Here is a 20,000-nt window from a genome sequence, read left to right as displayed (position 1 = left end):
CTTCATGAACAACGAGCGCAACAGCCATTGGTTAGTTGTCATTGGTTAGTTGTCATTGGTTAGTTGTCATTGGTTAGTTGTCATGGTTAGTTGTCATTGGTTAGTTGTCATTGGTTAGTTGTCATTGGTTAGTTGTCATTGGTTAGTTGTCATTGGTTAGTTGTCATGGTTAGTTGTCATTGGTTAGTTGTCATTGGTTAGTTGTCATTGGTTAGTCATTGGTTAGTTGTCATGGTTAGTTGTCATTGGTTAGTTGTCATTGGTTAGTTGTCATTGGTTAGTTGTCATTGGTTAGTTGTCATTGGTTAGTTGTCATTGGTTAGTTCCCGAACTAAGAGAAAAAAGGGGCGGAGAAAACAAACAAACTCACTCCAGATCACTGACAGATCACTCATGTGATTGGGCCAGGCCAGAGTCATGTGATATGTGACATGAGCATTATCACAGGATGAGTTCCATGAAGTATTATATTTGTATTTAGAATCATTTTTACAGATTTATTTTTTTCGGACATCCACCCTCCCCCCACCCCTCCCCCCACTCTCCCCCACCTTCCCCCACCCTCCCCCCACTCTCCCCCACCCACCCTGCATGACCAGCTAAGAGCATAATCCTCCATTATCACCAGTATCACTGAGTGAGTGTGTGTGAGTGTGTGTGAGTGTGTGTGTGTGTGTGTGTGTGTGTGTGTGTGAGTGAGACTGACTGCTCAAGTATATATCAGTGTGTGTCCTCTCACACACACACAGCCCCTCTGCCTGGCCACGCATGAGAGGACCGTAAACGAATGCAAATGTATGGAAGGAGGTCTGCCTCCGTCCTGGAGCCTAGCGGCCTCACACACACACCACCTGGGACAGCAGAGAGAGAGAGAGATAAAAGAGAGAGTGTGTGTGTGTGTATGTGTGTGTGTGTGTGTATATGTGTGTGTGTGTGTGTGTGTGTGTGTGTGCGTGCGTGTGCGTGTCTGTATATTTGTATTCAACTGTGTGTGTGAGTAAGAGTGTGTGACAGTGAGAGAGAGAGAGACAGAGAGATAGAGAGAGAGACAGACAGACAGACAGACAGACAGAGAGAGAGACAGACAGAGAGAGACAAAGAAAGAGAGACAGAGAGACACAGAGAGAGACAGACAGACAGACAGAGAGAGATGAGGAGGAGGAGTAGGAGGAGGAGGATGAGGAGGAGGAGGAGGAGGAGGAAGAGGAGGAGGAGTAGGAGGGGAAGGAGGAGGAGGAGGAGGAGGAGGGGGAGGGGAGGATGAGGTGGAGGAGGAGGGGGAGGAGGAGGAGGAGTAGGAGGAGGAGGGGGAGGAGTAGGAGGAGGAGGAGGAGGAGGAGGAGTAGGAGGGGAAGGAGGAGGAGGAGGAGGAGGGGGAGGGGGAGTAGAGGATGAGGAGGAGGAGGTGGATGAGGAGGAGGAGTAGGAGGAGGAGGGGGAGGAGGAGGCGGAGGAGGAGGAGGAGGAGGAGGAAGAGGAGGAGGAGGAGGAGGAGGAAGAGGAGGAGGAGGAGGGGGAGGGGAGGATGAGGAGGAGGAGGTGGAGGAGGAGGAGGAGTAGGAGGAGGAGGAGTAGGAGGAGGAGGGGGAGGAGGAGGGGGAGGAGGAGGGGGAGGAGGAGAAGGAGGAGGGGGAGGAGGAGGAGGGGGAGGAGGAGGGGGAGGAGGAGAAGGAGGAGGGGGAGGAGGAGGTGGAGGGGGAGGAGGAGGGGGGGAGGAGGAGGCTGAATGGCAGCCATTGATCCTTCAAGATCAAATTCACTTCCTCCTCACAGCCTCACTGCACAGCCCTCTGGGAGAGAGAGAGTGTGTGTGTGTGTGTGTGTGTGTGTGTTTGAGACAGAGAGAGTGTGTTTGTGTGTATGAGAGAGGGCAGAGAGAGTGTGCATGAATGTGGCGCGTGTGTGTGTGTGAGTGTGTGTGTGTGTGTGTGTGTGCGTGTGCGTGTGTGTGTGCGTGTGTGTGTGTGTGTGTGTGTGTGATGGGAGTATGGGGGGGGGGGGTAAGAGGAAGATGTTTGGTGAATTACACTGCTTAATGGAATAAAGACATAGAGGCTATTAGGTTTAAGAGCTTTGACGTCAAGTCCCGTCACACACACACACACACACACACACACACACACACACACACACACACTCACACACACACACACACACACACACACACACACACACACACACACACACACACACACACAATCACACACACATTCAGCTATGACCTGACCCAGGGTTCAGCCTGGTAGAGTCATTTATAAACATTACGTACGCCACTGTTAAGCAAACTTCTATGATTTATTTAGATTCATTAAAAAAACAAACGCCCACGCATCGCTCTGACCCATGAGCACAGAGACTGAAGGATGAAACTGTTGAGAAAAACTCCTTGATATTGATACCATTGTGTCAAAATGAATCGAAATATTACCTCTCAGGTATTCTAAACTCCTCAAAAAAAGTTCGGAAACGTTATTTCGGTCGATTAGTCCTCCCCTTTAGTAATACCAATTGGTATTGTATTTTATATCGTTGGAAAGCCTGATTAGTCAACTTTACAACGAGGTACGACTTGTAAGGATCATGCATTCGTGGAAGGAGCAACACAGCTAACCGTGTGGGTAGCGCCCCCCCCCAAAAATGTGCCAAAATCCCCTGCAATATCCTTCTGTTGGTATTCACTCTGGTTTTGAGTTGCTTGGTGGAGTGGATGACTGCACTCTCCCACAGTAATAAGGAAAAACAACACATATTGGCCATTTTCACACTTTATTCATTTGACACTGTCAGGGACCTCAGTAGCGTGTGATTATAACGTTTCAGAACTTGTTTTTAGGAGTTTCTATGAGGAGTTCCAGAGAGACAGGCTGTGGGACCTGGTGGTGTATCCCTCCGCCTTGGGAACTAGACCTCACACATAACGTATCCCTCCACCTAGGGAGCTAGACCTCACACACATCATATCCCTACGCCTAGGGAACTAGACCTCACACACATCATATCCCTCCGCCTTGGGAGCTAGACCTCACACATATCATATCCCTCCGCCTTGGGAACTAGACCTCACACACATCATATCCCTCCGCCTTGGGAGCTAGACCTCACACACATCATATCCCTCCGCCTTGGGAACTAGACCTCACACATATCATATCCCTCCGCCTAGGGAACTAGACCTCACACACATCATATCCCTACGCCTTGGGAGCTAGACCTTACACACATCATATCCCTCCGCCTAGGGAACTAGACCTCACACACATCATATCCCTCCGCCTTGGGAGCTAGACCTCATAACGTATCCCTACGCCTAGGGAACTAGACCTCACACACATCATATCCCTCCGCCTTGGGAACTAGACCTCACACATAACGTATCCCTCCGCCTTGGGAACTAGACCTCACACATCATATCCCTCCACCTAGTGAACTAGACCTCACACATATCATATCCCTCCACCTAGGGAACTAGACCTCACACACATCATATCCCTCCGCCTAGTGAACTAGACCTCACACATATCATATCCCTCCGCCTTGGGAACTAGACCTCACACATTTTAAAATAAAAGTGGGTAACATTAATATCACAAGAAAAGAGGATATTACATACCTGGGCTCCATCTTAGAGGCAAATCTTTCCGGAGATAAAATGGCAGCAAAAGTAATCAAAAAAGTGAACCATAAAACTAGATTCTTGTACAGGATATCCTCACTTGTCAGTAAAAACACACTGAGGACCCTATCAGGAGCTCTCATTCAATGTCACTTCGACTATGCCGTAACATCATGGTACTATAGAACCACAAAGGCCCATAAAACAAGACTCCAGACAGCCCAAAATAAACTGGTTAGGCTTCTGCTAGGCCTCAACCCTAGGACACATCTAACCGCTGCTCATTTTTTGAGCCTTGATTGGCTACGAGTAGTTGACAGAGTGCAGCAGCTTGCACTGGGCCTAGTCTTCAAGATACGCTACACCACAAAGACACCCAAGTACCTGTCAACATACTTCCAAAAAGTGAACAACGTCCACACCTACAACACCAGAGGAAGCTCCACGAACCACGTTCAACCGCGTTGCACCACAAACAAGGGTTTAAACTCGTTTGCAAACTATGCAGTAAAGATGTGGAACGCCCTTCCTATAATCTTAAAGGAGTGCAAAACACTGCCCACCTTCAAAACCACTCTCAAAAAACATTTACAGGAGGCTGCAATCCGTAACTGGACCCTCTAAAACAAAAATCAGATTAAAAGACCTGAACTACCCACTGTACATACTTTGTGTTTTGTCCCCCGCCCCCACCTGTGGTGTATGTCCCCACCTGTCCTACCCGCTGTACATACCTTATGTTTTGTTGTATTGTTCTTCCCATGATGGATGTACGTTTATCTTGTAGATAGTAATAGTTATTTGTCTGTATTATCATGTAGATAGTACTAGTTCTTTTCTTATGTCTGTCTTACATGTAACGATGAATTGAAAATCAAGGACCCCAATTGAAATAAGCCAGTGGCTTTCTTGGGTTTTTATCCTCTTAGTTTGACCTTGTATGTAATATGTACTTTCATGTACCTACTTCTGCAAACATTCTAATAAAGTTTTCAATCAATCAAAACACACATCATATCCCTCCGCCTTGGGAACTAGACCTCACACACATCATATCCCTCCGCCTAGTGAACTAGACCTCACACACATCATATCCCTCCGCCTTGGGAGCTAGACCTCACACACATCGTATCCCTACGCCTAGGGAACTAGACCTCACACATATCGTATCCCTCCGCCTTGGGAACTAGACCTCACACATATCATATCCCTCCGCCTTGGGAACTAGAACTCACACATATCATATCCCTCCGCCTAGGGAACTAGACCTCACATATCATATCCCTCCGCCTAGGGAACTAGACCTCAAACACATCATATCCCTCCGCCTTGGGAGCTAGACCTCACACACATCATATCCCTCCGCCTAGGGAACTAGACCTCACACATATCGTATCCCTCCGCCTAGGGAGCTAGACCTCACACATAACGTATCCCTCCGCCTAGGGAACTAGACCTCACACATATCGTATCCCTCCGCCTAGGGAGCTAGACCTCACACATAACGTATCCCTACGCCTTGGGAGCTAGACCTCACACATAACGTATCCCTCCGCCTAGGGAACTAGACCTCACACATATCGTATCCCTCCGCCTAGGGAGCTAGACCTCACACATAACGTATCCCTACGCCTTGGGAGCTAGACCTCACACACATCATATCCCTCCGCCTAGGGAGCTAGACCTCACACATAACGTATCCCTACGCCTAGGGAACTAGACCTCACACATAACGTATCCCTACGCCTAGGGAACTAGACCTCACAGATAACGTATCCCTCCGCCTTGGGAGCTAGACCTCAAACACATCATATCCCTCCGCCTTGGGAGCTAGACCTTACACACATCATATCCCTCCACCTAGGGAACTAGACCTCACACATAACGTATCCCTCCGCCTTGGGAACTAGACCTCACACATATCGTATCCCTCCGCCTTGGGAGCTAGACCTCACACACATCGTATCCCTACGCCTTGTATACCTGTCCTCACAACCTCACAACCAATCTCTTGCTGAACAAGAGGTAAGACAGTTCTGCAGGAGGTGAGACAGTTCTGCAGGAGGTAAGAAAGTTCTACAGAAGGTTAGACAGGTCTAGAAGAGGTAAGACAGGTCTAGAAGAGGTAAGACAGGTCTACAGGAGGTGAGACAGGTCTAGAAGAGGTAAGACAGGTCTACAGGAGGTGAGACAGGTCTAGAGGAGGTGAGACAGTTCCAGAGGAGACGAGACAGACAGACAGACAGACAGACAGACACAGCGGTGGTGAGACAGGAGACAGGCGTCTCACCTTCAGGTTGCAGATGCAGGTGACTGTCTCCCCGATGCGCAGACACTCGCCGTCGAACTGGCAGGTGTTGGTGGAGCACAGGAACAGGTCTGTGTCCCGCTCGTCTGCGCCTGAGGAGGGATGGGAGGGGTTAATGTTGCCATGGTGACACCCCAGCCTCCACCTCCCAGCCTCCGCACACACCCCAGCCTCCACCTCCCAGCCTCCACCCCACCGTCCACCTCCCAGCCTCCACCCACACCCCAGCCTCCACCTCCCACCCTCCACCCAGCCTCCACCCCACCCTCCACCCAGCCTCCACCCAGCCTCCACCTCCCAGCCTCCACCCCACCCTCCACCTCCATCCCACCCTCCACCCAGCCTCCACCTCCCAGCCTCCACCCCACCCTCCACCTCCCAGCCTCCACACACACCCCAGCCTCCACCTCACCCTCCACCCCACCCTCCACCCAGCCTCCACCTCCCAGCCTCCACCCCACCCTCCACCTCCCAGCCTCCACACACACCCCAGCCTCCACCTCACCCTCCACCCCACACTCCACGTCACCCTCCACCCCACACACACACACACACACACACACAGACACACACACAGACACACACACACACAGACATACACACACACACAGACACACACACAGACACACAGACACACACACAGACACACACACACTCACACACACACACTCCTTCATTCCCTCTGAGCCCATCGCTACCAGCACAACGTGCACCTGCGCCCAGGCACGGCGGTAACCATGGTAACACAACTCTCTGTGTTCCATCCTGATGATGTCGCTGAGAATGTTCCAGACTGTTCCGATGTAAGTGAATCTGCAAGAAAGTGATTAAAATATTGAAAGCTGTATATATAATACACACAGACACACACAGACACACACAGACACACACAGACACACACACACAGACACACAAAGCTGTATATATAATACACACACACACACACAGACACACAAAGCTGTATATATAATACACACAGACACACACATACACACACACACACAGACACACAAAGCTGTATATATAATACACACAGGCACACACAGACACACACAGACACACACACACAGACACACACACAGACACACAAAGCTGTATATATAATACAGGCCGGCCAGGGAGGCTGGGGGAGGGAGAATACAAAGAATACAGAGCCCTCCATAGCCTGCCCCCCCCCCTTACCTGACTGACCTCCTTCTCCCCCACCGCCCTACCCGTACCCTCCCATCCTCATCCACTGTTCCCCTCACTGTCCCACCCTCAAAACTCAAGGTCTTGGGAGACCGTGCCTTCTCACGAGCTGCACCCCGCCTCTGGAACTCTCTCAGCCACTCAGAGACTCACCCTCACTCTCCACTTTTAAATCCCACCTCAAAACCTACCTGTTCTCCCATGCATACAACCTCCCCTACCCCTAACCATCTCCCCTAACCCTGCCACCCCCCTCCCCTCCCCCCCTGGACATGCATACAACCTCCCCTACTGCTAACCATCTCCCCTAACCCTGCCACCCCCCCCTGGACATGCATACAACCTCCCCTACCCCTAACCATCTCCCCTAACCCTGTGTTCTATGTGTCATGTTATCTGTTGTTAACTCTGTGTTCTATGTGTCATGTTATCTGTTGTTAACTCTGTGTTCTATGTGTCATGTTATCTGTTGTTAACTCTGTGTTCTACTGTATGTGTCATGTTATCTGTTGTTTGTTGTTTCTGTGTCTTCTGTTTTCCCATTTATTGTCAGCGTCTTTGAGCCCCGGAAAAGCGCTATATAAATACAATGAATTATTATTATTATTATTATTATTATTATTATTATTATTAGAATCAGAGGCTGTGTATATAATACAGAAAGGATAACCAGGGGAGGAGCAGTTATGTCTCAGGAGGAGTAGGGTGTAGCCTGAGGAGATGGAGGTCTTTAGGAAGGACAGTTAAGGTGTAGCCTGAAGAGATGGAGGTCTTCAGGAGGGACAGTTAAGGTGTAGTCTGAAGAGATGGAGGTCTTTAGGAGGGACAGTTAAGGTGTAGCCTGAAGAGATGGAGGTCTTTAGGAGGGACAGTTAAGGTGTAGCCTGAAGAGATGGAGGTCTTCAGGAGGGACAGTTAAGGTGTAGCCTGAAGAGATGGAGGTCTTTAGGAGGGACAGTTAAGGTGTAGCCTGAAGAGATGGAGGTCTTCAGGAGGGACAGTTAAGGTGTAGCCTGAAGAGATGGAGGTCTTTAGGAGCGACAGTTAAGATGTAGCCTGAGGAGATGGAGGTCTTTAGGCGGGACAGTTAATATGTAGCCTGAAGAGATGGAGGTCTTTAGGAGGGACAGTTAAGGTGTAGCCTGAAGAGATGGAGGTCTTCAGGAGGGACAGTTAAGGTGTAGCCTGAAGAGATGGAGGTCTTCAGGAGGGACAGTTAAGGTGTAGCCTGAAGAGATGGAGGTCTTCAGGAGGGACAGTTAAGGTGTAGCCTGAAGAGATGGAGGTCTTTAGGAGGGACAGTTAAGGTGTAGCCTGAAGAGATGGAGGTCTTTAGGAGGGACAGTTAAGGTGTAGCCTGAAGAGATGGAGGTCTTTAGGAGGGACAGTTAAGGTGTAGCCTGAAGAGATGGAGGTCTTCAGGAGGGACAGTTAAGGTGTAGCCTGAAGAGATGGATGTCTTCAGGAGGGACAGTTAAGGTGTAGCCTGAAGAGATGGAGGCCTTCAGGAGGGACAGTTAAGGTGTAGCCTGAAGAGATGGAGGTCTTTAGGAAGGACAGTTAAGGTGTAGCCTGAAGAGATGGAGGTCTTCAGGAGGGACAGTTAAGGTGTAGCCTGAGGAGATGGAGGTCTTTAGGAGGGACAGTTAAGGTGTAGCCTGAGGAGATGGAGGTCTTTAGGAGGGACAGTTAAGGTGTAGCCTGAAGAGATGGAGGTCTTTAGGAGGGACAGTTAAGGTGTAGCCTGAAGAGATGGAGGTCTTCAGTCTCCGACGGAAGATGGGTAGTGACTCTGCAGTTCTGACAGCCGTGGGGAGCTCATTCCACCAGCAGGGAGCCAGTGTAGTGAAGAGACGTGACTAGGCAGCGTGACTGGGGGGTGGGGCCAGTTGGCCAGCCGAGGTGGAGGAGTGGAGGAAACGGGCTGAAGTTTGGGGGGTGACCATTGCTTGCAGGTAGGCAGGGGCTGTCCCTTTTGCTGCCTGGTAAGCGAGCACCAGGGTCTTGAATCTGATGCGAGCTAGTTGTAGTACATAGATGGCCAGGAGTGCGTTGCAGTAATCAAGGCGGGAGATGACCAGTGCCTGGGTCAAGAGTTGCTCTGCTTCTCTGGTGAGGAACGGTCGTATCCTTCTGATGTTGTAAAGGAAGAATCTGCAGGAGCGAGCCGTTGCTGTGATGTTCTCTGCACAGGATAGTCGGTTGTCCAGGATCACTCCAAGGTTCTTGGCTGTCTGGGAGGAGGTTGCAGTAGAGTTCTCCACTGTGATCTAAGTCTTGGAGAGGGCAGGCTTTTCCAGGGATGAAGAGTAACTCAGTCTTGTTAAGGTTGAGCTTGAGATGGTGGGCTGACATCCATGTACAAGCAACAGATAACATGAGCACATAGAACACAAAGTTAACCAACAGGAGACTGAAGACCTCCATCACCTTAACTGCTCCTCCTGAGACATCTACTACCCACATGCACTGTTTCTTATCCTCCCTCGACCAGCTCTGTCACCGTGACGACCCTCTCAGTGTTGATGCCTATCACCATGCCGACCCCTCAGTGTTCTAAGCCTCCCCTCCCGTCCTCTCTCTCTCTCTCTCTCCTATGTAGAGATGTCAGCGAGACACACAGAGACATGTGTTGCCACATGTACGTCAGAGGGGGGGAAAAACAGGAATAGTTGAGTGTCATCTGCGTAGCTTTGTTAAGAGAACCCATGTGAGGAGATTACCGAGCCAAGAGACTTGGTGTAGAGGGAGAACAGTAAGGGCCCTAGGACAGAGCCCTGGGGGACCCCAGTGGTATAGAGGGAGAACAGTAAGGGCCCTAGGACAGAGCCCTGAGGGACCCCAGTGGTATAGAGGGAGAACAGTAAGGGCCCTAGGACAGAGCCCTGGGGGACCCCAGTGGTATAGAGAGAGAACAGTAAGGGTCCTAGGACAGAGCCCTGAGGGACCCCAGTGGTATAGAGGAGGAACAGTAGGGGCCCCAGGACAGAGCCCTGAGGGACCCCAGTGGTATAGAGGGAGAACAGTAAGGGCCCTAGGACAGAGCCCAGTGGTGAGGGTTCGTGGAGAAGACAGCGATTCTCTCCAGGTCACCTGGTAGGAGCGACCCGCCAGGTAGGAAGCAAACCAGGAGTGTGCGGTGCCAGAGATGCCCAGTTCTGAGAGGATGGAGAGAAGGATCTGGTGGTTTACTGTGTCGAAGGCAGCAGACAGGTCCAGGAGAATGAGAACAGAGGAGAGGAAGGAAGCTTGAGCAAAGTGGAGGGCCTCCGTGACAGCAAGGAGAGCAGTCTCAGTGGAGTGCTTAACCTTAAAGCCGGATTGGTGGCGGTCCAGGAGTTCCATCTGATGGAAATAGTCAGTCAGTTGTTTAGATGCATTCCAGAGTTTTGGAAGAGAAGGAGAGAAGGTCTGTAGCTGTGGGCAGAGGACAGATCAAGGGTTGGTTTCTTGAGGAGAGGCTTGACTCTCTTGAAGACAGCCGGGACAGATGCTTTTGATAAGGAGTTGATTACGGTGGTAAAGAAAGAGGGATGTCAGGGGAAATGGATTGGAGAAGAGGGGAGGGGATGGGATCGAGAGGGCAGGTCTCATCAGGGGAGAGGGGGGGAGAAAGATGATGAAGCCAGAGACTGAGTGTAGTGCAGAGGGTGTGGAAGGGGTGTTAGCATCGTTGGTGGAAGGAGGAGAAAAGGTGCTGCTGATGTCATCAACCTTTTTTTTCCGAAGTAGGTGACAATGTCATCGGCAGATCGGGGAGAGCGATAAAAGTTTAGGTCATCAGGGAGGCCGGTTTTTCTAAAGAGAAAGAGTTTGAGACTTGAAGAGTTTCTACAAGCGTGTAGGGTTTCAGAGAGCCAGGGAGCCCGAGGAGAGGATCGTGCTGGCTTCAAGGTTAGTGGACAGAGGGCGTCGAAGGATGGGGTGAGAGCGGACAGGAGGGTGGAGGATGCTGAATCAGTGGATAGAAGGGAGAAGGATTCAACAGAGGGTAGGGAGGATAAAACAGAAGAAGTGAGGGTGTTCTACCTCCCCCAGCCTCCCCTGGTGTTCTATCTCCCCCAGCCTCCCCTGGTGTTCTCCCTCCCCCAGCCTCCCCTGGTGTTCTATCTCCCCCAGCCTCCCCTGGTGTTCTACCTCCCCCAGCCTCCCCTGGTGTTCTACCTCCCCCAGCCTCCCCTGGTGTTCTACCTCCCTCCCCCAGCCTCCCCTGGTGTTCTACCTCCCCTGGCCTCCCCTGGTGTTCTACCTCCCCCAGCATCCCCTGGTGTTCTACCTCCCCCAGCCTCCCCTGGTGTTCTACCTCCCCCAGCCTCCCCTGGTGTTCTACCTCCCCCAGCCTCCCCTGGTGTTCTACCTCCCCCAGCCTCCCCTGTTGTTCTACCTCCCCCAGCCTCCCCTGGTGTTCTACCTCCCCCAGCCTCCCCTGGTGTTCTACCTCCCCCAGCCTCCCCTGGTGTTCTACCTCCCCCCCCCAGCCTCCCCTGGTGTTCTACCTCCCCCAACCTCCCCTGGTGTTCTACCTCCCCCAGCCTCCCCCAGCCTCCCCTGGTGTTCTACCTCCCCCAGCCTCCCCCAGCCTCCCCTGGTGTTCTACCTCCTCCAGCCTCCCCTGGTGTTCTACCTCCCCCAGCCTCCCCTGGTGTTCTACCTCCCCCAGCCTCCCCTGGTGTTCTACCTCCCCCAGCCTCCCCTGGTGTTCTACCTCCCCCAGCCTCCCCTGGTGTTCTACCTCCCCCAGCCTCCCCTGGTGTTCTACCTCCCCCAGCCTCCCCTGGTGTTCTACCTCCCCCAGCCTCCCCTGGTGTTCTACCTCCCCCAGCCTCCCCTGGTGTTCTACCTCCCCCAGCCTCCCCCAGCCTCCCCTGGTGTTCTACCTCCCCCAGCCTCCCCTGGTGTTCTACCTCCCCCAGCCTCCCCCAGCCTCCCCTGGTGTTCTACCTCCCCCAGCCTCCCCTGGTGTTCTACCTCCCCCAGCCTCCCCCAGCCTCCCCTGGTGTTCTACCTCCCCCAGCCTCCCCTGGTGTTCTACCTCCCCCAGCCTCCCCCAGCCTCCCCTGGTGTTCTACCTCCCCCAGCCTCCCCTGGTGTTCTACCTCCCCCAGCCTCCCCCAGCCTCCCCTGGTGTTCTACCTCCCCCAGCCTCCCCTGGTGTTCTACCTCCCCCAGCCTCCCCTGGTGTTCTACCTCCCCCAGCCTCCCCTGGTGTTCTACCTCCCCCAGCCTCCCCTGGTGTTCTACCTCCCCCAGCCTCCCCTGGTGTTCTACCTCCCCCAGCCTCCCCTGGTGTTCTACCTCCCCCAGCCTCCCCTGGTGTTCTACCTCCCCCAGCCTCCCCCAGCCTCCCCTGGTGTTCTACCTCCCCCAGCCTCCCCTGGTGTTCTACCTCCCCCAGCCTCCCCCAGCCTCCCCTGGTGTTCTACCTCCCCCAGCCTCCCCTGGTGTTCTACCTCCCCCAGCCTCCCCCAGCCTCCCCTGGTGTTCACACGCACACACTCACAGCACCCAGGGCGGTGCTTGCAGGCAGTCCTGGGGCTCCTAGAACACCTTACATAACAACAGCGAGTTTTAATCACAACCCCAACCTCAGACCCAGCCTCATAGCTCCTCCCCCAGCCTCATAGCTCCTCCCCCAACCTCATAGCTCCTCCCCCAGCCTCATAGCTCCTCCCCCAGCCTCATAGCTCCTCCCCCAGCCTCATAGCTCCTCCCCCAGCCTCATAGCTCCTCCCCCAGCCTCATAGCTCCTCCCCCAGCCTCATAGCTCCTCCCCCAACCTCATAGCTCCACCCCCAGCCTCATAGCTCCTCCCCCAACCTCATAGCTCCACCCCAGCCTCATAGCTCCTCCCCCAGCCTCATAGCTCCTCCCCCAGCCTCATAGCTCCTCCCCCAACCTCCCACCCAGCCTCATAGCTCCTCCCCCAACCTCAGACCCAGCCTCATAGCTCCTCCCCCAGCCTCATAGCTCCTCCCCCAGCCTCATAGCTCCTCCCCCAACCTCATAGCTCCTCCCCCAGCCTCATAGCTCCTCCCCCAACCTCATAGCTCCTCCCCCAGCCTCATAGCTGACCACCGTAACCATGGTAAGACACATGACCACCGTAACCATGGTAGCACACATGACCACCGTAACCATGGTAGCACACATGACCACCGTAACCATGGTAACACACATGACCACCGTAACCATAGTAACCGCAGCTCAGGTGAGGAGAAAAAAAACATGGCGCGCCGAAACAGCTACACCTAGCGAGATCAACTCCCTTTTCTTCTGCTGAAAACGTCTGTATGTTGGAGGAATACAATGTGGAGAAAAGTACACTGCTTAGCAGTTTTAACCAGTGAAGTAGTTTACCACGCCGGAGTTACAGTGTTAGCTAGCTGCTAGCCCTGACTTGTTCCCATAGCAACAGAGCTCTTAAATCACTTCAAAACAATGTTGGAGGAATATAAGGTGGAGAGAAGTCTACTGCTTAGCAGTCGGGGGGAAAAAAGTTCAAAGTTAGCCCTTTTACAACTGTCACTTAAGGCTGACTCGTCCCCATAGCAACACAGCTCTTAAGGCTGACTCGTCCCCATAGCAACACGGCTCTTAAGGCTGACTCGTCCCCATAGCAACACAGCTCTTAAACCAAACTTAGCCAGGGGGGGTGGTCGCTAACCTTCGAACCTCAAAATAAGTCGGTCTTAATTTTTATCCAACAGGCAGTCTTAATTAGACTGGTCTAGCCTGTCTATAAGACACACACACACACACACACACATACGGACACGCACACACAGAGACATATGAACACACACACACACACACATATGGACACGCACACACAGACATAAATATGAGCACACACACACACACACACACACACAGACACACAGACATATGAACACACACACACAGACATATGGACACACACACACACACACACACACAGACACATATATATGAACACACACACACACACACACAGACATATGAACACACACAGACACACACACGCACACACACACACACAGACGGTAGAGACAGACAGCCGTGCCGTTGCTATGGCAACAGTCCTCTCCCCACGGCAGACAAAGACAACTGTTTGCACCAAAACATCTGTGACATTTAACAACAATACGTTCATTAATAACTAATATCTCAAATCCACTTAAGAGGGAAGTAATTAAACAATATTCCAATTGTCGACTTTGTCTGCAAATGTTGTTGAAACCGTCAATGAGACACACAGAGAGAGAGAGAGAGACGGAATTACCAGCCCACCAATCATACAGAACATCACAACCTCACGAGGACATCGCAGGATCAAAGCCCCGTCTCAAAAGAGAAAGAGAGAGAGAAAAAGAGAGAGAGAGAGAGACAGAGAGAGATACAGAGAGAGAGAGACAGAGAGAGAGACAGAGAGAGAGACAGAGAGAGAGACAGAGAGAGAGAGAGAGACAGAGAGAGAGAGAGAGAGAGAGACAGAGAGAGAGACAGAGAGAGAGAGACAGAGGGAGAGAGAGAGAGAGAGAGAGAGAAAAAGAGAGAGAGAGAGAGACGGAGAGAGACAGAGAGAGAGACAGAGAGAGAGAGAAAAGAGAGAGGCAGAGAGAGAGAGGGGAGAGAGAGAGAGAGGCAGAGAGAGAGACAGAGAGAGAGAGACAGAGAGAGGCAGAGAGAGAGAGGCAGAGCAGAGAGAGAGAGAGGCTGTCACACCGGCTCACAGAACAGGAGCCCGCGGGCTCAACCGCTCAGCCTCAGATCTGCTAATGCACCGAATCATCTAACACAGGAGAAGGAGGAGGAGGAGGAGGAGGAGGGGGAGGAGGGGGGGGGAGGAGGGGAGGAGGAGGAGGAGGGGGGAGGGGGAGGAGGGGGAGGAAGAGGAGGGGGAGGAGGAGGGGGAGGAGGAGGGGGAGGAGGGGAGGGAGGGGGAGGAGGAGGAGGGGGAGGAGGGGGAGGAGGAGGAGGGGGAGGAGGAGGAGGGGGGAGGAGGAGGGGGAGGAGGAGGAGGAGGAGGAGGAGGGGGGAGGAGGAGGAGGGGGAGGAGGAGGGGGGAGGAGGAGGAGGAGGGGGAGAGAAGGATGAGGAGGAGGAGGGGGAGGATGAAGAGGAGGAGGAGGAGGAGGGGGAGGAGGGGGAGGGAGGAGGAGGGGAGGAGGGAGGAGGGGAGGAGGAGGGGGAGGAAGAGGAGGAGGGAGGAGGAGGAGGGAAGAGGAGGAGGAGGAGGAGGAGGAGGGGGAGGAGGAAGAGGAGGAGGAGGAGGAGGAGGAGGAGGAGGGTGAGGAGATGTGCGGGCGTCTCGAAGCAGCACAGAGGAAGACAACTGTCTTTGTTCCCGCTTTCTTTTCTTTTTTTAAAATTTTAACAGTTTTACAGTTTTTTACTTCTTGTTAAAAACTCTCTCTGTCGTCTGGCAGAGAAAGAATCTTCTGGAACATCTGAGGACGCCTGCGGTTCTCTGGAAGAGACATGCTGACACACACAGGCCTCAGATCAGCCTTAACCCCCCAATTACACACCTTCCCCACCATGCCATGTACACACATGAAGATTAAAAAATCATGGATTGAACAAAAAATCACGGTTTTGATCGTATTGTGTGTGGTGTGCTCCGATATTCCCAACACAGCGCACCACATACATAAAGATCTGTCCTACGACAGTCTGGAGTCTCGTCCCCCAAGCCAGAAATCTGGCGTGATCAGGGTAGTAGTACCCTGACTGACCTGTAGGAGGCAGCCATGTGCGACAGGGCAAATAGAAGTGCGGAAGAACGAAAAGAAGAAGACGCGTCAGTCAGCTCGCTTCTTGATTGGCTACATTCCATTCACGTCACAATCGGACTCGGGAGTTGTCAGTTTCGTCCACACACACACGAGGACTTTTGATCGTAAATATTGAACACGTTTAATATTTACAATCGTCGGCCCCGACCGTTTTCCGAGCAGATTGTCGGGAGAAATGGACTCCTAACACACCTCACACCACAGGATAATCTAACTACCTACCACACTAACTAACACACCTCTAACACACCACAGGATAATCTAACTACCTACCACACTAACTAACACACCTCACACCACAGGATAATCTAACTACCTACCACACTGTGTATATATATATGACTCCCCCCTGGTGTTCTACCTCCCCCAGCCTCCCCTGGTGTTCTACCTCCCCAGCCTCCCCTGGTGTTCTACCTCCCCCAGCCTCCCTGGTGTTCTACCTCCCTCAGCTCCCCTGGTGTTTTACCTCCCCAGCCTCCCCTGGTGTTCTACCTCCCCCAGCCTCCCCTGGTGTGTATATATATGACTAGGTGTGTGAGTGTGTGAGTGTGTGAGTGTGTGTGTGTGTGTGTGTGTGTGTGTGTGTGTGTATGTGTAGTCTACTGGGGACCAGCATCTGGGAGTCCAGTTCTAGCACAGGGTATATACAGGAATCTTGAGGTTAATTTCAATACCTTTCTAAGAATCTTGAGGTTAATTTCAATACCTTTCTAAGAATCTTGAGGTTAATTTCAATACCTTTCTAAGAATCTTGAGGTTAATTTGAAAGTGACAGTTGTAGAGTGACAGATCTAAGTGACAGTTGACACTAGAACAGCCACGTCTATGTTACCTACTCAGGCAGTGTTGTAGTCTACGTGATACGCAGGACTAGGCCGTATACCCACTAGGAAAGGCCAAGGATTTCCGTATACCCACTTAAACATGTGAGGATACGTAACGGCGTTTTGTGACAGAACTTTCACACTTTCATTCATAAGATTCACCCCGTCTGTGTTACGAAGCACTTGGCTTTTGGACCATTGAATGATGAATGAATGAATGGTCTTTATTGTCATTGCTACAGTACAGGTACCAAACAACGAAATTTAGGAGGGACTGACTATAGCTCATATACCATCAACATGGGGGAGATGCGACATGAAATATGTCAAAACGCAGCACTACCATGCACAGATCAGCCTTATAACATGATATATATATATATAACGTTAGACAGGGAGCGCAGTTCCGAAATGAACGATATGTGTCTACTGACGATGTAATAAGACACCTCTCAGAAAACAGAAATACGTCAAATTCGTCTTCAAAGTATTTCTGACGTAAAACTCAGATTTTCATTTTTTCAGCTAACATTCAACTCAAAGATGTGAAGTACCCACTCGTTATTTTTCCGAACAGTTTTACGTTAATTAAATAAGTGTAATCTAGCATCAAAATAGGCTTGTTTGTCATGCTTGTGGCTGAAATAACACGAGCATCACACTTGGGTGTGATTGGCTGTTGAGCTCAAGGGGGAGGGACAAAGGAAGCCCTGTTTTAATGTTTACAATGAGAATGTGTTCTGAGTTTGTTCATAGATGAACTTAGCTCATCAAATGTTCAGTAATGACTGAATTGATTGATTGATTGAAAACTTTATTAGAGGTTTGCAGAAGTAGGTACATGAAAGTACATATTACATACAAGGTCAACTAAAAGGATAAAAACCCAAGAAAGCCACTGGCTTATTTCAATTGGGGTCCTTGATTCTCAATTCATCGTTACATGTAAGACAGACTAAAGAAAAAAACTAGTACTATCTACAAGATAAACATACATCCATCATGGGAAGAACAGTACAACAAAAACATACGGTATGTACAGCGGGTAGGACAGGTGGGGACATACACCACAGGTGGGGGCGGGGACAAAACACAAAGTATGTACAGTGGGTAGTTCGGGTCTTTTAATCTGATTTTTGATTTAGAGGGTCCAGTTACGGATTGCAGCCTCCTGTAAATGTTTTTTGAGAGTGGTTTTGAAGGTGGGCAGTGTTTTGCACTCCTTGAAGGCACAAAGAAAGTCCCCAAGAAATGAAACTTTACTAGGACAACATACGGATTTCACGGGATCAACATACCACACATGTAAGTAGCCTACAGTCCTTTGTTTGTGTTGGGCAAGCCGCGTTAGCGTTAGCATTAGCTAGTACGTTCTGCGTCGTCGTATTGCTTTTAAAGACTTTCTAAAACAATCGCATAGTTAGTAGCACATTATGCTGTTCTTATAAGTTGTGTTGTTGCTACTGTGTACAGTTAGTTAACTGTTTGTCTTTTGTTACTTGGGTTGGGCTAGCCGTGTTAGCTAGCTAGCATTAGCTAGTAAGTTGTGTGGTATTGCGTAAGACTTTCTAAAACAATCGCATAGCACATGTTCTTATAAGTTGTGTTGTTGATACCGTGTACAGCTAGCTAACTGTGTTTATTTTTGTCTGTTTCAGCTTTGATGTCAAGCCCCCCGGATCTGGCCAGACAGAAGTATCTTTTTGATCAGAGAATTCTGTTCAGATGAGGCAAAAGACACCACATGCCCACCAGACGCCACAGCACCTTTACTTTAATTCATTACTTACTTTACTTATTTACTTGTGATTATTGTGATGATGGTATTGTTGTGATTATGTACCTTGCTGCAAAGCTAATGTTGAAGAACCACAGCCAAAGAGTTGTATTATTGTGTACTGTAAAATAAATTCTGATTCTGATTCAAGACTTTTTTGTTTCATTAAAAGAATAATAGTTACAACAACCATAAAGCCTCCATAATGATAAGCTGGCTAATTAGCTTAGGTAATACCTTGCTAGGTAATAATGTTAGCTGTAGCTGTCTGACCCAGTGAGTAACACTGACAGCTGAGTGGTTGGGGGTGGAGTTAACCAGACATTGTTACCGCCCATTACCTGGCTGTGAAGGTGAGAAAAAACAACATCTTCGAAAGGCATTTTCTCTGCTTAGTGATTTCAGGGTGTAGCAACTTTCAAATACTCATGTCGTCTTATTTGTTTCCAATTTCAATGTATGACGCATCATTTGAAAGCTTACAATCTGTAGTTTAAGCACATGTAAAAAAACAGAAAAATGATTTTGCCTACAGGTAGCCCTTTTCATTGTCAGTTGTCACATATGAAAAAAATCACAGAGACAGTATACCCACTAGAAAAACCTAGGACTCCACCACTGGTCTGGTGTGTATATGACTCTGTCGGGGTTAGCGTGCTGGTCTGGTGTATGACTCTGTCGGGGTTAGCGTGTCGCCTCTCAGCTGATGACTCTGTCGGGGTTAGCGTGTCGCCTCTCAGCTGATGTATATGACTCTGTCGGGGTTAGCGTGTCGCCTCTCAGCTGATGACTCTGTCGGGGTTAGCGTGTCGCCTCTCAGCTGATGACTCTGTCGGGGTTAGCGTGTCGCCTCTCAGCTGATGTATATGACTCTGTCGGGGTTAGCGTGTCGCCTCTCAGCTGATGACTCTGTCGGGGTTAGCGTGTCGCCTCTCAGCTGATGACTCTGTCGGGGTTAGCGTGTCGCCTCTCAGCTGATGTATATGACTCTGTCGGGGTTAGCGTGTCGCCTCTCAGCTGATCTATATGACTCTTTCGGGGTTAGCGTGTCGCCTCTCAGCTGATCTATATGACTCTGTCGGGGTTAGCGTGTTGCCTCTCAGCTGATGCATACATGTATGATGCAGCTACATGGTTGTGTGTGTACCGCACGTACCTTATTACAGCCCTGAGGCCTCTTGGCTCTGATGCTAAATCTGTTGTGTCAAAAGGGCCAAGCCCCATTGGTTGTCCCTAGCCCCGCCCCCACACTTACAGCAGGAAGAGTTCACCGGGCTGGACTGAATCATTAACGAGACGCGGAGGATGAACATCAATATTCACTAGGTGATGTTTACATGTTTAAATGTTTATTATGCCAACGATTAAGACGGGTAACATCATCCTCTCTCTCCCTCTCTCCCTCTCTCTCTCTCTCTCTCTCTCTCTCTCTCTCTCTCTCTCTCCCTCTGTCTCCCTCTGTCTCCCTCTCTCTCCCTCTCTCTCCCTCTCTCTCTGTCTCCCTCTCTCT

General features: G+C 50.8%; 1 protein-coding gene across 1 annotated transcript in view; it reads right to left on the bottom strand.

Annotated features, from left to right (window-relative positions):
• Nucleotides 1-20,000, bottom strand: part of LOC308160973 (tomoregulin-2-like) — a gene marked incomplete at both ends in the record, with an annotated part of 53,165 nt that overhangs the window by 15,819 nt on the left and 17,346 nt on the right. The window contains one exon of the mRNA XM_080534895.1: nt 5,893-6,013. Coding sequence (XP_080391021.1) covers nt 5,893-6,013 — 121 coding nt within the window. The remainder of the gene's footprint in view (nt 1-5,892; nt 6,014-20,000) is intronic.

This window comes from Nansenia antarctica, assembly GCF_963989245.1.
Source record: "Nansenia antarctica genome assembly, chromosome: 6".
In the NCBI taxonomy this organism is placed as follows: domain Eukaryota; kingdom Metazoa; phylum Chordata; class Actinopteri; order Argentiniformes; family Microstomatidae; genus Nansenia; species Nansenia antarctica.
Note: the sequence above shows the minus strand (reverse complement) of the source record. Positions and strands in the feature narration are given on the sequence as shown.